General features: G+C 42.1%; 1 protein-coding gene across 1 annotated transcript in view; it reads left to right on the forward strand.

The window, feature by feature from the left end:
• Positions 1 to 14,043, forward strand: part of MRPS5 (mitochondrial ribosomal protein S5) — a 36,776-nt gene extending 22,733 nt beyond the window's left edge. The window contains exons 9-12 of the mRNA XM_055242656.2: positions 48 to 105; positions 404 to 466; positions 11,049 to 11,185; positions 13,672 to 14,043. Coding sequence (XP_055098631.1) covers positions 48 to 105; positions 404 to 466; positions 11,049 to 11,185; positions 13,672 to 13,896 — 483 coding nt within the window. The 3' untranslated portion in view covers positions 13,897 to 14,043. The remainder of the gene's footprint in view (positions 1 to 47; positions 106 to 403; positions 467 to 11,048; positions 11,186 to 13,671) is intronic.
• Positions 14,044 to 15,108: the final 1,065 nt, after the last annotated feature.

Here is a 15,108-nt window from a genome sequence, read left to right on the forward strand (position 1 = left end):
AGATGTAAATTTCAACAATAGAGTTAAGAAAAACATTTTCCTTTCAGGCAAAGAACAGAGCAGTTCACTATTTGCATTATATAGAACGATATGAAGACCATACAAGTGAGTGTTAATCTATTTTTTTTTTTTTAATTTGCAGGATTACATTTGTTAGAGTCTGTGTGGCAATATATCTCTATAGGTATTTTTGTGTTTCTCTCTTATTACATTCTTACAAATATGAAGTGTGAAAACAAATCTCCTAAGAAGGTTACTAAAATGAATGAAATCAGAGCTTACCATTTATCTTTGGTCAATATGTGCTGGCTGTTGAGGCTAGTATACATTGATTTGTGATACTTGCAAAGGCTTATTAAAGCCACACACCTAATCCTTCTGTGTTTATGTTTTTTCCCTCCAGTATTCCATGATATTTCATTAAGATTTAAAAGGACGCATATCAAGATGAAGAAACAACCCAAAGGTAACTTTAAAACTCTTACCATTTGTTGATGATAAAACAGAGAAATTATAACAGTTCTATCCTCTCCTCTATTTTTGTTCATCTTTAGTTGAACTCATCTTGGAAACACCAAAATATAAAGGCTTATGTTAGATTTAAGAACGATGAGGCTCGGCCGGGCGCGGTGGCTCACGCTTGTAATCCCAGCACTTTGGGAGGCCGAGGCGGGCGGATCACGAGGTCAGGAGATCGAGACCACGGTGAAACCCCGTCTCTACTAAAAAATACAAAAAATTAGCCGGGCGCGGTGGCGGGCGCCTGTAGTCCCAGCTACTCGGAGGCTGAGGCAGGAGAATGGCGTGAACCCGGGAGGCGGAGCTTGCAGTGAGCCGAGATTGCGCCACTGCACTCCAGCCCGGGCGACAGAGCGAGACTCTGTCTCAAAAAAAAAAAAAAAAAAAAGGAACGATGAGGCTCTTGGAGAAATAAGAATAGTCAAGGCACACGCCTGTTCCTGTGAGCACAGGCCTGTTCCAGGAATAATTTACGGTGGGGAGAGCACATTGGAAACAGGAAATAGCACCTGAGTGAGTAGTAGGGTTTGGAGGAGTGGGAACATTAGTTCCTCATAGGGAATTCATTGATGCATTTAGGTGTTTCTGTTCTGACTCAGGTCCAGGTGTTTACTGCTCATCAAATTCTGATTGGATGCCTTCTGTGAGCTGGGTGCTATGCTAAGCACTAGGGATGATGCAGAGATGGCCTTTCCTGTTTTGTGGACAAGCAGGCAGGCAGGCAGGCAGAGTTCAGGGTCATGGGCTAGGGCAGTCATGCCTAGTGGTCTCTGAGTGTAGGATTCTTGAACCTGCTGATTTGCATTTCACCTGTAGTTCTACAGTAAAAAATGATTTTATATAACTTTTGGTATATAAATCTCAAAAAGTGTGAGTCAGAGGAGATAAAACATTATATTTAAAATTTCATATCAAAGCTTCTAATACAACTTTGCTAGAGCCATGGCTTGGAAATAAATTGGGAAAAAACCCTCAAATACAGAATCAGTTGTGTTAATGCACCAGAACTTGTCTTCTGCTTTAAAGCCATAATTAATCATTTAAATGCTGGATAAAAATGATGTGTTTTGTCCTTAGAAAAGGTGTTGAGTGGCCTTCGAGGTTTAGATCTGTGCTGTCCCATACGGCAGCCACTAGTCACTAGCCGGCCTGGCTATCGAGCACTTAATATGTGGCTATTGAGATGTGCTCTAATTGTCAAATACTTAACCAGAATTCAAAGTACAAAAAAAATATATAAAATATCTCAAAAATATTATTGTATTGATTACATTTTAAATGATAATGTTGGGACATACTGGGTTAATAAAACACATCACTAAATAAACTTTTTAAAAAAACTTCAAAATTCATCTATGAGAACATTTAAAATTGTGTATATGGCTTCTGCTTATGGCTTGGATCATATTTATGTTGCGCAGCATAGTTTAGACACATTTAAATGATTTTTGAATGACTGCTACAACTTTTTTTTTTTAATTTTAAAAATAATTTTTGGCCGGGCGTGGTGGCCCACGCCTGTAATTCCAGCACTTTGGGAGGCCGAGGTGGTCGGATCACGAGGTCAGGAGATTGAGACCATCTTGGCTAACATGGTGAAACCCCGTCTCTACTAAAAACACAAAAATTTAGCTGGGCGCGGTGGTGGGTGCCTGTAGTCCCAGCTACTCGGGAGGCTGAGGCAGGAGAATGGCATGAACCTGGGAGGTGGAGCTTGCAGTGAGCCGAGATATCACCACTGCAATCCGGCCTGGGCAAAAGAGCGAGACTCATCTCAAAATAATAATAATAATAATAATAATAATAATAATAATAATAATAATTTTTATTTCTCTGGCAAGGTCCCCATATGTTTATGTATTATATTCATGTTTTCTTTCTTTCTTTTTTTTTTTAATTATACTTTAAGTTCTAGGGTGCATGTGCCCAATGTGCAGGTTTGTTACATAGGTATCCATGTGCCAGGTTGGTTTGCTGAACCCATTAACTCATCATTTACATTAGGAATATCTCCTAATGCTATCCCTCCCCCACCGCCCCCACCCCACAACAGGCCCCAGTGTGTGATGTTCCCCGCCCTGTGTCCAAGTGTTCTCATTGTTCAGTTCCCACCTATGAGTGAGAACATGCGGTGTTTGGTTTTCTGTCCTTGCGATAGTTTGCTCAGAATGATGATTTCCAGCTTCATCCATGTCCCTACAAAGGACATGAAACTCATCCGTTTTTATGGCTGCATAGTATTCCGTGGTGTATATATACCACATTTTCTTAATCCAGTCTATCATTGATGGACATTTGGGTTGGTTCCAAGTCTTTGCTATTGTGAATAGTGCTGCAGTAAACATACGTGTGCATGTGTCTTTATAGTAGCGTGATTTATAATCCTTTGGGTATATACCCAGTAATGGGATAGCTGGGTCAAATGGTATTTCTAGTTCTAGATCCCTGAGGAATCACCACACTATCTTCCACAATGGTTGAACTAGTTTACAGCCCCAACAACAGTGTAAAAGCCTTCCTGTTTCTCCACATCCTCTCCAGCACCTGTTGTTTCCTGACTTTTTAATGATCGCCATTCTAACTGGTGTGAGATGGTATCTCATTGTGATTTTGATTTGCAAAACCAGTGATGATGAGCATTTTTTCATGTGTCTGTTGGCTGCATAAATGTCTTCTTTTGAAAAGTGTCTGTTCATTATCCTTTGCCCACTTTTTGATGGAGTAGTTTGATTTTTTTCTTGTAAATTTGTTTAAGTTCTTTGTAGATTCTGGATATTAGCCCTTTGTCAGATGAGTAGATTATAAAAATTTTCTCCCATTCTGTAGGTTGCCTATTCACTCTGATGGTAGTTTCTTTTGCCATGCAGAAGCTCTTTAGTTTAATTAGATCCCACTTGTCAATTTTGGCTTTTGTTGCCATTGCTTTTGGTGTTTTAGTCATGAAGTTCTTGCCCATGCCTATGACCTGAATGGTATTGCCTAGGTTTTCTTCTAGGGTTTTTATGGTTTTAGGTCTAACATTGAAGTCTTTAATACATCTTGAATTAATTTTTGTATAAGGTGTAAGGAAGGGATCCAGTTTCACCTTTCTACATATGGCTAGCCAGTTTTCCCAGCACTATTTATTAAATAGGGAATCCTTTCCCCATTTCTTGTTGTTGTCAGGTTTGTCAAAGATCAGATGGTTGTAGATGTGTGGTGGTGTTTCTGAGGCCTCTGTTGTATTCCATTGGTCTATATCTCTGTTTTGGTACCAGTACCATGCTGTTTTGGTTACTGTAGCCTTGTAGTATAGTTTGAAGTCAGGTAGCATGATGTCTCCAGCTTTGTTCTTTTGGCTTAGGATTGTCTTGGCGATGCGGGTTCTTTTTGGTTCCATATGCTCCATGTGTACTTTAAAGTAGTTTTTTCCAATTCTGTGAAAAAAGTCATTGTTAGCTTGATGGGGATGGCATTGAGTCTGTAAATTACCTTGGGCAGCATGGCCATTTTCACGATACTGATTCTTCCTATCCATGAGCATGGAATGTTCTTCCATTTGTTTGTGTCCTCTTTTATTTCATTGAGCAGTGATTTGTTCTCCTTGAAGAGGTCCTTCGCATCTTTTGTAAGTTGGATTCGTAGGTATTTTATTCTTTGTAGCAATTGTGAATGGGAGTTCACTCATGATTTGGCTCTCTGTTGGTCTGTTATTGGTGTATAAGAATGCTTATGATTTTTGCACGTTGATTTTGTATCCTGAGTCTTTGCTGAAGTTACTTATCAGCTTAAGGAGATTTTGGGCTGAGACGATGGGGTTTTCTAAATATGCAATCATATTATCTGTAAACAGGGACACTTTGACTTCCTCTTTTCCTAATTGAATACCCTTTATTTCTTTCTCTTGCCTGATTTCCCTGGCCAGAACTTCCAACACTGTGTTGAATAGGAGTGGTGAGAGAGGGCTTCCCTGTCTTGTGCCAGTTTTCAAAGGGAAAGCTTCCAGTTTTTGCCCATTCAGTATGATATTGGCTGTGAGTTTGTCATAAATAGCTCTTATTATTTTGAGATGCGTTCCATCAATACCTAGTGTATTGAGAGTTTTTAGCATGAAGGGCTGTTGAATTTTGTTGAAGGCCTTTTCTGCATCTATTGAGATAATCATGTGGTTTTGACATTTGGTTCTGTTTATGTGATGGAGTATGTTTATTGATTTGCATATGTTGAACCAGCCTTGCATCCCAGGGATAAAGCTGGCTTGATCGTGGTGGATAAGCTTTTTGATGTGCTGCTGGATTTGTTTTTTCAGTATTTTATTGAGGATTTTTGCATCGATATTCATCAGGGATATTGGTCTAAAAATTCTCTTTTTTTGTTGTGTCTCTGCCAGGCTTTGGTATCAGGATGATGCTGGCCTCATAAAATGAGTTAGGGAGAATTCCGTCTTTTTCTATTGATTGGAATAGTTTCAGAAGGAATGGTACCAGCTCTTCTTTGTACCTCTGGTAGAATTTGGCTATGAATCTGTCTGGTCCTGGACTTTTTTTGGTTGGTAGGCTATTAATTATTGCCTCAATTTCAGAGCCTGTTATTGATCTATTCAGCGATTCAGCTTCTTCCTGGTTTAGTCTTGGGAGGGTGTATGTGTACAGGAATTTATCCATTTCTTCTAGATTTTCTAGTTTATTTGTGTAGAGGTGTTTATAGTATTCTTTGATGGTAGTTTGTATTTCTGTGGGATCGGTGGTGATTTTTTATTGCGTCTATTTGATTCTTCTCTCTTTTCTTCTTTATTAATCTTGCTAGTGGTCTATCAATTTTGTTGATCTTTTCAAAAAACGAGCTGCTGGATTCATTGATTTTTTTGAAGGTTTTTTTGTGTCTCTGTCTCCTTCAGTTCTGCTCTGATCTTAGTTATTTCATGACTTCTGCTAACTTTTGAATTTGTTTGCTCTTCCTTCTCTAGTTCTTTTAATTATGATGTTAGGGTGTCGATTTTAGATCTTTCCTGCTTTCTCTTGTGGGCATTTAGTGCTATAAATTTCCCTCTACACACTGCTTTGAATGTGTCCCAGAGATTCTGGTATGTTGTGTCTTTGTTCTCGTTGGTTTCAAAAAACATCTGTATTTCTGCCTTCATTTCGTTATGTACCCAGTAGTCATTCAGGAGCAGGTTGTTCAGCTTCCATGTAGTTGAGCGGTTTTGAGTGAGTTTCTTAATCCTGAGTTCTAGTTTGATTGCACTGTGGTCTGAGAGACAGTTTGTTGTGATTTCTGTTCTCTTACATTTGCTGAGGAGTGCTTTACTTCCAACTTTGTGGTCAACTTTGGAATAAGTGCGATGTGGTGCTGAGAAGAATGTATATTCTGTTGATTTGGGTTGGAGAGTTCTGTAGATGTCTATTAGGTCTGCTTCCTGGATATCCTTGTTAACCTTCTGTGTCGTTGATCTGTCTAATATGGACAGTGGGGTGTTAAAGTTTCCCATTATTATTGTGTGGGAGTCTAAGTCTCTTTGTAGGTCTCTAAGGACTTGCTTTATGAATCTGGGTGCTCCTGTGTTGGATGCATATATACTGAGGATAGTTAGCTCTTGTTGAATTGATGCCTTTACCATTATGTAATGGCCTTCTTTGTCTCTTTTGATCTCTGTTGGTTTAAAGTCTGTTTTATCAGGGGTTACTAGGATTGTAACCCCTGCTGTTTTTTTTGCTTTCCATTTGCTTGGTAGATCTTCCTTCATCCCTTTATTTTGAGCCTATGTGTGTCTCTGCATGTGTGATGGGTCTCCTGAATACAGCACACTGGGTCTTGACTCTTCATCCAGTTTGCCAGTCTGTGTCTTTTAATTGGGGCATTTAGCCCATTTACATTTAAGGTTAATATTGTTATGTGTGAATTTGATCCAGTCATTATGATGTTAACTGGTTATTTTGCCCGTTAGTTGATGCAGTTTCTTCCTAGCATCGATGTTCTTTACAATTTGGCATGTTTTTGCAGTGGCTGGTACCGGTTGTTCCTTTCCATGTTGAGTGCTTCCTTCAGGAGTTCTTGTAAGGCAGGCCTGGTAGTGACAAAATCTCTCAGCATTTGCTTGTGTGTAAAGGATTTTATTTCTCCTTCACTTATGAAGGTTAGTTTGGCTGGATATGAAATTCTGGGTTGAAAATTCTTTTAAGAATGTTGGCCGGGCGCGGTGGCTCACGCTTGTAATCCCAGCACTTTGGGAGGCCGAGGCGGGTGGATCACGAGGTCAGGAGATCGAGACCACAGTGAAACCCCATCTCTACTAAAAATACAAAAAAGTTAGCCGGGCGTGGTGGCGGGCGCCTGTAGTCCCAGCTACTCGGAGAGGCTGAGGCAGGAGAATGGCGTGAACCCGGGAGGCGGAGCTTGCAGTGAGCCGAGATTGCGCCACTGCACTCCAGCCTGGGCGACAGAGCGAGACTCCGTCTCAAAAAAAAAAAAAAAAAAAAAAAAAAAAGAATGTTGAATATTGGCCCCCACTCTCTTCTGGCTTGTAGAGTTTCTGCTGAGAGATCTGCTGTTAGTCTGATGGGCTTCCCTTTGTGGGTAACCTGACCTTTCTCTCTGGCTGCACTTGATATTTTTTCCTTCATTTCAACCTTGGTGAATCTGATAATTATGTGTCTTGGGGTTGCTCTTCTCAAGGAGTGTCTTTGTGGCGTTCTCTGTATTTCCTGAATATAAATGTTGGCCTGCCTTGCTAGATTGGGGAAGTTCTCCTGGATGATATCTTGAAGAGTGTTTTCCAACTTGGTTCCATTCTCCCTGTCACTTTCAGGTACACCAATCAAATGTAGATTTGGTGTTTTCACATAGTCCCCTATTTCTTGGAGGCTTTGTTTGTTTTTTTGCTCTTTTTTCTCTGAACTTCTCTTTTTGCTTCATTTCATTAACTTGATCTTCAATCACTGATACCCTTTTTTCCACTTGATCGGCTACTGAAGCTTGTGCATGCATCACGTAGTTCTCTTGCCATGGTTTTCAGCTCCATCAGGTCATTTAAAGTCTTCTCTACACTGTTTATTCTAGTTAGCCATTTGTCTAATCTTTTTTCAAGATTTTTAGCTTCTTTGTGATGGGGTTTGAACATCATCCTTTAACTCGGAGAAGTTTGTTATTACCGACCTTCTGAAGTCTACTTCTGCCAACTTGTCAAAGTCATTCTCCGTCCAGCTTTGTTCTGCTGCTGGCGAGGAGCTGGGATCCTTTGGTGGAGAAGAGGTGCTCTGGTTTTTAGAATTTTCAGCTTTTCTGCCCTGGTTTCTCCCCATCTTTGTGGTTTTATCTACCTTTGGTCTTTGATGATGGTAACCTACAGATGGGGTTTTGGTGTGGATGTCCATTTTGTTGATGTTGATGCTATTCCTTTCTGTTTGTTAGTTTTCCTTCTAACAATCAGGTCCCTCAGCTGCAGGTCTGTTGGAGGTTGCTGGAGGTCCACTCCAGACCCTGTTTGCCTGGGTATCACCAGTAGAGGCTGCAGAGCAGCAAATATTGCTGCCTGATCCTTCCTCTGGAATCTTCGTCTCCGAGGGGCACCCAGCTGTATGAGGTGTCAGTCAGCCCCTACTGGGAGGTGTCTCCCAGTTAGGCTACACAAGGGTCAGGGACCCACTTGAGGAGGCAGTCTGTCCATTCTCAGAGCTCAAACACCGTGCTGGGAGAACCACTGCTCTCTTCAGAGCTGTCAGACAGGGACGTTTAAGTCTGCAGAAGTTTCTGCTGCCTTTTGTTCAGCTATGCCCTGCCCACAGAGGTGGAGTCTACAGAGGCAGGTGGGCCTCGTTGAGCTGCGGTGGGCTCCACCCAGTTGAAGCTTCCTGGCTGCTTTGTTTACCTACTCAAGCCTCAGCAATGGCAGACGCCCCTCCCCTAGCCAGGGCTGCTGCCTCACAGTTGGGTCTTGGACTGCTGCGCTAGCAGTGAGCAAGATTCCATGGGCATGGGACCTGCTGAGCCAGGCCCGGGATATAATCTCCTGGTGTGCCGTTTGCTACGACCATTGGAAAAATGCAGTATTTAGGTGGCAGTGTCCCGGTTTTCCCGGTACAGTCTGTCACAGCTTCCCTTGGCTAGGAAAGGGAAATCCCCAGACCACTTGCGCTTCCTGGGTGAGGCGATGCTCTGTCCTGCTCCATGGGCAGCACCCACTGTCCAACTAGTCCCAGTGAGATGAACCAGGTACCTCAGCTGGAAATGCAAAAATCACCTGTCTTCTGTGTGGATCACGCTGGGAGCTGCAGACTGGAGCTGTTCCTATTCAGCCATCTTGGAATGGAATCCTATTCAAATGACTGCTGTAATTTTAATTTAATTGAAGAAGCTACCTTTTAAAATCTTTCCCGTCTTCTAATCAAAGCTGTATTTTTCAGGTTTTTGTATTATCTAGCCCATTACCTGTGTATCGGGGTTAAATATTCTGATTTTGAAGCTAAAACAGTATATAATACTTTTAGACATTTCCTAAATATATACACATTTATAGACATTTTGTACATGTACAAATAGGCATTTCCTAAACGATGTGCCTATGTGTTACTAGTTCTGTAGGAGGTAGAAAAGGTTTTACTCCATAAAGGATACCAAATGGCAGAACTGGATTAAGGAAAGTCACCAAAAGTGTTTTTGCATCTTTGTGAATGTTGCATTCTTTAATGCACTGCCATGCAATATGAATCTCCCAAGAGAAATGGAGGATGTGGTGTTCCCAAATGTATTTAACCATGGAACACTTCTACCTCGGCTATAGAACAGTATTCAGTTCCACACACAGCACTGCAAAACTTTGCCATATTTATTAAACAAGTATTTTTTGACACAGTCTCTGCCTGGAAGGTAGTCAAATCATTACCGTTGGACTATGACCACTGTCACGTGGGTGTTTGTGTATGTGTCACACAGTGGCCAGTGTTCATGCGGTGTCTGTGCTGGTCCAGGTACTGTGTATTACACACCTGCTCGGTGCTCACCAGCAGCACTGCCAAGTAGGTATTTTAGGGAGGGGCCTTCTTGTCACAGTCATTCAGCGAGTAGTAGCAGGGTAGAGGCTGCCTCTCAGCTCCTTCCAGAATCTGCATGATACCCCCTTCCACGTGTACCTCTCTCTAGGTGTGTGCATGCCTGTGCTCATCCAGACACGGGTGCATTATGTTCACACATCAGCGGCACCTGTTCCATGTTTACATAACTCCACCTGGAAGAACAAAGGACCCCATTGTGACCTGTCTTTAGCTATCCTCTTAAGTTCTTGCATACTCTGGCATAATTATGGAGGCCACAGTTCATTGGCCCTTTCAAGTAGAAGGAATAGTTCTTGACCATAAAATGTCAAACTAGAAAGCCAGTAATGTCCAACTTCCAGGGTAGATCTTCTGCCTTGGAGCGGAAGAGGTGTGTGCTGAGTTTTATGTCTGGCAAATAAGAATGTTAAAGGCCAAACTTGGGCCCTGCAGCTCCCTCACTCCACTTGCATTTGCCAGGTACTGCTCTAGGCTCTGGGGACACCGTGGTAAACAAACAATATCCTGGTCCTTATGGGAGCCATCTTCCACTCAGGGGAAGCATTGGATAAACAGGTTTCTTTGAGTGCCCTAATCAGGGTACTGTGTTAGAGTAGGAGGGAGGAAGGCAGAAGGAAGGATGCCACCTTGAATAGCATGGTCACAGAAGGCCTGTCTGAGGAGGAGCAATTTGAGTGGGACCTTGAAGGTGAGAAGGAGCCAAGGGGGCAGAGCTGGGAGGACATTCCAGGTAGAAGGAATCTCAAGTGCAGTCCTTAAGGTGAGGAAGCCAGCAGGAGGTGGCGTGTCTGTAGATGAGGTCAGGGAGGTGGGCAGGACTCAGGCACAGAAGGCTCTGAATAGGTCATGGCGTTCTTTATTTTAATCTCGAGAACAGTGGGAAGGAGGGATCTTTAAATTGGGAGCAACGTGTTTGGTTTGTGTTTTTAAAGCACTCTGGAGAAGGAATTACAGGCAGTAAAGGGTAGGGCAAGTGGCTGGAGGGGAGACCCTCCAAGATTTAGAGGCCAGCAAGGAGGGGAGGACAGGCCAATAGCTAGGAGGAAATCTAGGAGAGGATGTGTTACCAAAACAAAAGGAGGAGCTTCTCCAGTAGGAGGAAGTGGACCCTCTGCTCAGGGCAACGAAAGTGTCAAGGAGGGTGAGAAGAGATGTGTCCCTCCATCCTTAGTTAAATGAGTCTGGGGTGCCAAGAATTTTCATGCATGTTTATTAATCTCAATAACAATCCTGTTTTTTTGCCCTCAAAATGTGTTCAAGATATTTGTAGATGTCATCTTTTTAATCCTTGTAGTATCTTGTTTGAGTAAGTGTCATCTTGGAAGTTAAGTAAGTTGTCAAGGGTCAGCAGCTCACTAGGAAGTGGTGATACCAGAATATGAACCAGTTTGCCGAAGCCCAGAGCCTGAAGCCATGCGAAAGCCAGCAGGGTGACTCCTCCCACTGCAGGCGAGTGGGCTGTGTTTCAGTGGGCTGTGTTTCACCCGGTTTCTCCTTTTCTAGGTTACGGCCTCCGCTGCCACAGGGCCATCATCACCATCTGCCGGCTCATTGGCATCAAAGACATGTATGCCAAGGTCTCTGGGTCCATTAATATGCTCAGCCTCACCCAGGGCCTCTTCCGTGGGCTCTCCAGACAGGTAATCCTTTCCCAGGGTCTGAAACAGAAGTTCTAGTTTGTATTTCAGTTGTGTGTGTTGGGGCTACGATGCCCTGGGGCCTCCTGGAGATGCTTTCCTGGGGCCACCTGAGGAGTTGGGCATTCTTTGCTGTCTGTGACTGCATCAGTTTAGTTAAATCCACTGACGAGTTCATGAAAATTACCTTTTAAAAAGTACTTCATGGGTTTTTCTAAGTAGCATTTTTAAAGCTGATAATTACAATCTACATGGTATTATGAAAATAACATCTGCTTGTTCTAAAGCTCCAACAGTATGGAAAATTAAAATCAAAAGAGAAAGTCCATTTCCTAATTTAGTCCTTTCAGTTGGGGCTAGGATGAAGCACCCAGGGCACCTCTGCACTCAGGGCAGTCACAGTCAGTTCCCTGTTACCTGTGTAGGTGGTTCGGACTGATGCCTGGGGATTGGTAGGGAACTATGAACATTAACATGCCAGGTTACTTTTCCTCATAGGTGAGAGCCCTGGGCCCGGCTCCCAATCACCCACCATGGAGGGCAGGGCTGTGACTGCACCAGGCCCCCATTCTTGGGCAGCTCCCTTACCTGCCCAGCAGGGCTGGCCTGTCTCATGAAAGGATGGGTAGACCTTAGCATAGGTGGATGAACAGAAAAGACAACCAGGTTCAATAGGCTCCATTTGCTGAACTCTGTTAGCTGAGGACTTTGGCAGGCTTCCTGACTTTTCAGGATTACAGTGGTGGGTTTTAGTTAAAGTGATCCACGGAGTAATTTTACATGTCTCTGTTTAAAATAGGAAAATTAAAAGAAAAAGAAGGCTTTGGGTAAAAGCCTTCTGTTTTCTGAACAGCTTTTGTGTGTGTTACTGTCTAAAACACCCTTCAGAGCACTTGTAAATTGAAACATTAGAGGTTTAATTAAGATGTTGGTTTTAGATAGGTTTTATTTATGATCCAGTAGACTTGTTCTGTTTTTGGTTTTTTGTTTGTTTGTTTTTGTTTTTTGAGACGGAGTCTTGCTCTGTCACCAAGGCTTGGAGTGCAGTGGCTCCATCTCAGCTCACTGCAACCTCCGCCTCACGGGTTCAAGCGATTCTGCTGCCTCAGCCTCCTGAGTAGCTGGGACTACAGGCACGTGCCACCATGCCCGGCTAATTTTTGTATTTTTAATAGAGATGGGGTTTCACCATGTTGGTCAGGCTGGTCTTGAACTCCTGACCTTGTGATCCACCCGCCTTGTCCTCCCAAAGTGCTGGGATTACAGGCGTGAGGTACCGCACCCGGCCTAGACTTGTTCTTTTATGTGATATCTTTGTTTTCTGTTAGTCTTTTAAACCTTCTGATATAGTTACCATATGTCATCTCTCCTAAAATGCCATCAGCTATAAAAGGTTTCATTATTTAATATGTCACTCAAAAAGGAAAAGATGCCACCACTTTAGGTGATATGCCTTTGATTGAAAGATACACCAATATAAATTATTTTATTTTGTTTATGAAATGGCTCATCTCTTTTCTAATTTCAAACATACTGCAAGGCATTAGATATATAATTAGAATAGTGCAAGGCAGCCATAAGGCCTGGGATCACGGGATTGACATAGCAGGTATGTCATTGTACCATGAATAACGTCTACTGAACTAATCTGCCTGCTTCCAGATCTCTGTGGCTTCCCTCTGCAATGAATCCCCATGGCCCTGTTACCCAGCTCATGACCAGTCTTGCTTCTTAGTACCACCCACAGTTATTTTGAACCAAATCTCAGACATTTTATTTCAACCCTAAATATTTTAGTATGTATCTTTGAAAAGATAAGGATTTTAAAAAATACCCTGTAATACTATTATCATACCTAAAAAGTTAACAGTAACTTGTATCATCAAGTATCCAATCAGTGTTCATGCAAATGAACAAATTCCATTTGTTAGATTACAAATTTTTTTTTTTATACAGTGTGTTTGAATCAGGTTGCAGAACAGGTTAATGTATGTTTTTGCTATGCCTTTTAAATAGGTTCCCCTCATCTCGGCCCCTCCTCCCCCACTTACGATTTTTTGTTGAAACCAGGTTGGTTGTTTTGTAGTGCTTCCTGGCCTGTTGCTGACAAAAATACCTGTAGGGTCCTTAATGTCTTATCTCCCCTATATTTACTGTAAATTGGTAGTTAGATCTAGGGGGTTGGTGAGATTCAAGTTCAGTGTTTGGCACAACATGGTGCATAATCAGGAGGGTTTAGAAGGCAAGAGACCAGAGGCCAAGGCCCTTCCTCTGTCCAAGTTTGGGGTGGGCAGATGCAGCAGATGAGGCTGAAATGACTCCACCCATGACAGGTTATTAGAGTTTAGCCACAAAACACATTAATCCAAATCCACTGAAATGGCCTTTGAATTCCCCCAGGCTGTACTGTTGTGGCCTTTGGAAGTTCCTGCTCTTTATGTTGCAAATGTACTTCAGACCTAACCTGTTCTGAATTTGGTCTTGCCTAGGAAACCCATCAACAACTGGCTGATAAGAAGGGCCTCCATGTTGTGGAAATCCGGGAGGAATGTGGCCCTCTGCCCATTGTGGTTGCCTCCCCCCGGGGGGCCTTGAGGAAGGATCCAGAGCCGGAAGATGAGGTTCCAGACATCAAACTGGACTGGGAAGATGTGAAGACTGCGCAGGGAATGAAGCGCTCTGTGTGGTCTAATTTAAAGAGAGCCGCCATGTAACCTTTCTGGCCTTGTGCAGCCAGTTCCTGTGCTGCCCCGAACCTAGGAGAGGCAGCCCCTCACAGCTTGGGGTGTTGCCTTGCCTTTTGTTTGTTTTGAGGAAAGTTTAATCTTTAAACTCTTTAGAAATAAATAATTATACTTTCATTTATTGAGCACATGTTATATGCCAATGTGATAGAACCTTTACATACATATCTCAGTTCAAGACTACTTTAAATATTCATCCAAAGTAACAAAAGTAAATGAATTAGGGAGACGGGGTTAATAATTTGACCCAATCAGTAATAATGTACACAATTATAATTGCTATAGTAATTATAGCTAATATATATGAACTCATTCATCCAAAGTGAATATGATTAACTTCATTTTACAGAGCAGTTAAGTAACTTGACTACTGTGAGGAACTTCCAAACTTTTCCACGGTGGAAAAGGAAGTTGTAGGCTACTATTGGGAATGTTAAATGGTGTATTAATTGTATACCATTGCAATTTTGACTTGTATTTCCCTGATGGCTGGTGATGTTGAACATCTTTTCATGTGCTGATTGGCCATTTGTATATGTTTTTTTGAGAAATGTCTATTCAGAGCCTTTGCCCATTTAAAAAGTTATTTTTTATTATTATTGAGTTCCTTATAGTTTCTAGATATAAGCCCCCCTATCAGATACATGCTTTACAGAAGTTTTTACCCATTCTGTGGAATATGTATTTTTTTATTTCTTTACATACTCTTTCTGCCCCACCCACATCCTCTTTCTGGGACACTGATGACCAAAATGTTAAATCTTTTACTATTGTCCTGTGAGTCCCTGAGGCTCTGTTTATTTTTTTCCAGTCTGTTTTCTCTGTGTTGCCCAGTTTAGGTAATTTCTATTGTTTTATCTTCAGAATAGCTGGTTATTTTGTCTTTCCTTTCCATTCTGCTCTTGAACCATCCATGCAGTACTTTAACTTTGGCTGTCATTGTACATTTCAGTTAAAATTTCCATTTGATTTATTTTTTATATCTTCTCTTTCTTTGCTGAGGCTATTTGCTGAGACTGTTTTTTTTTTCTTTAAATGGCTTCAAGAGTGTTTATAATTGCTCACTGAAGCATTTTTATGGTGGCTGCTTTAAAATCCTTGTCATCAGGTGGGTGTGGTGGCTCATGCCTATAACCCCAGCACTTTGTGAGGCTGAGGCAGGAGGATTGTTTCAGCCCAGGA

Source organism: Symphalangus syndactylus, chromosome 14 (genome assembly GCF_028878055.3).
Source record: "Symphalangus syndactylus isolate Jambi chromosome 14, NHGRI_mSymSyn1-v2.1_pri, whole genome shotgun sequence".
Taxonomy (NCBI): domain Eukaryota; kingdom Metazoa; phylum Chordata; class Mammalia; order Primates; family Hylobatidae; genus Symphalangus; species Symphalangus syndactylus.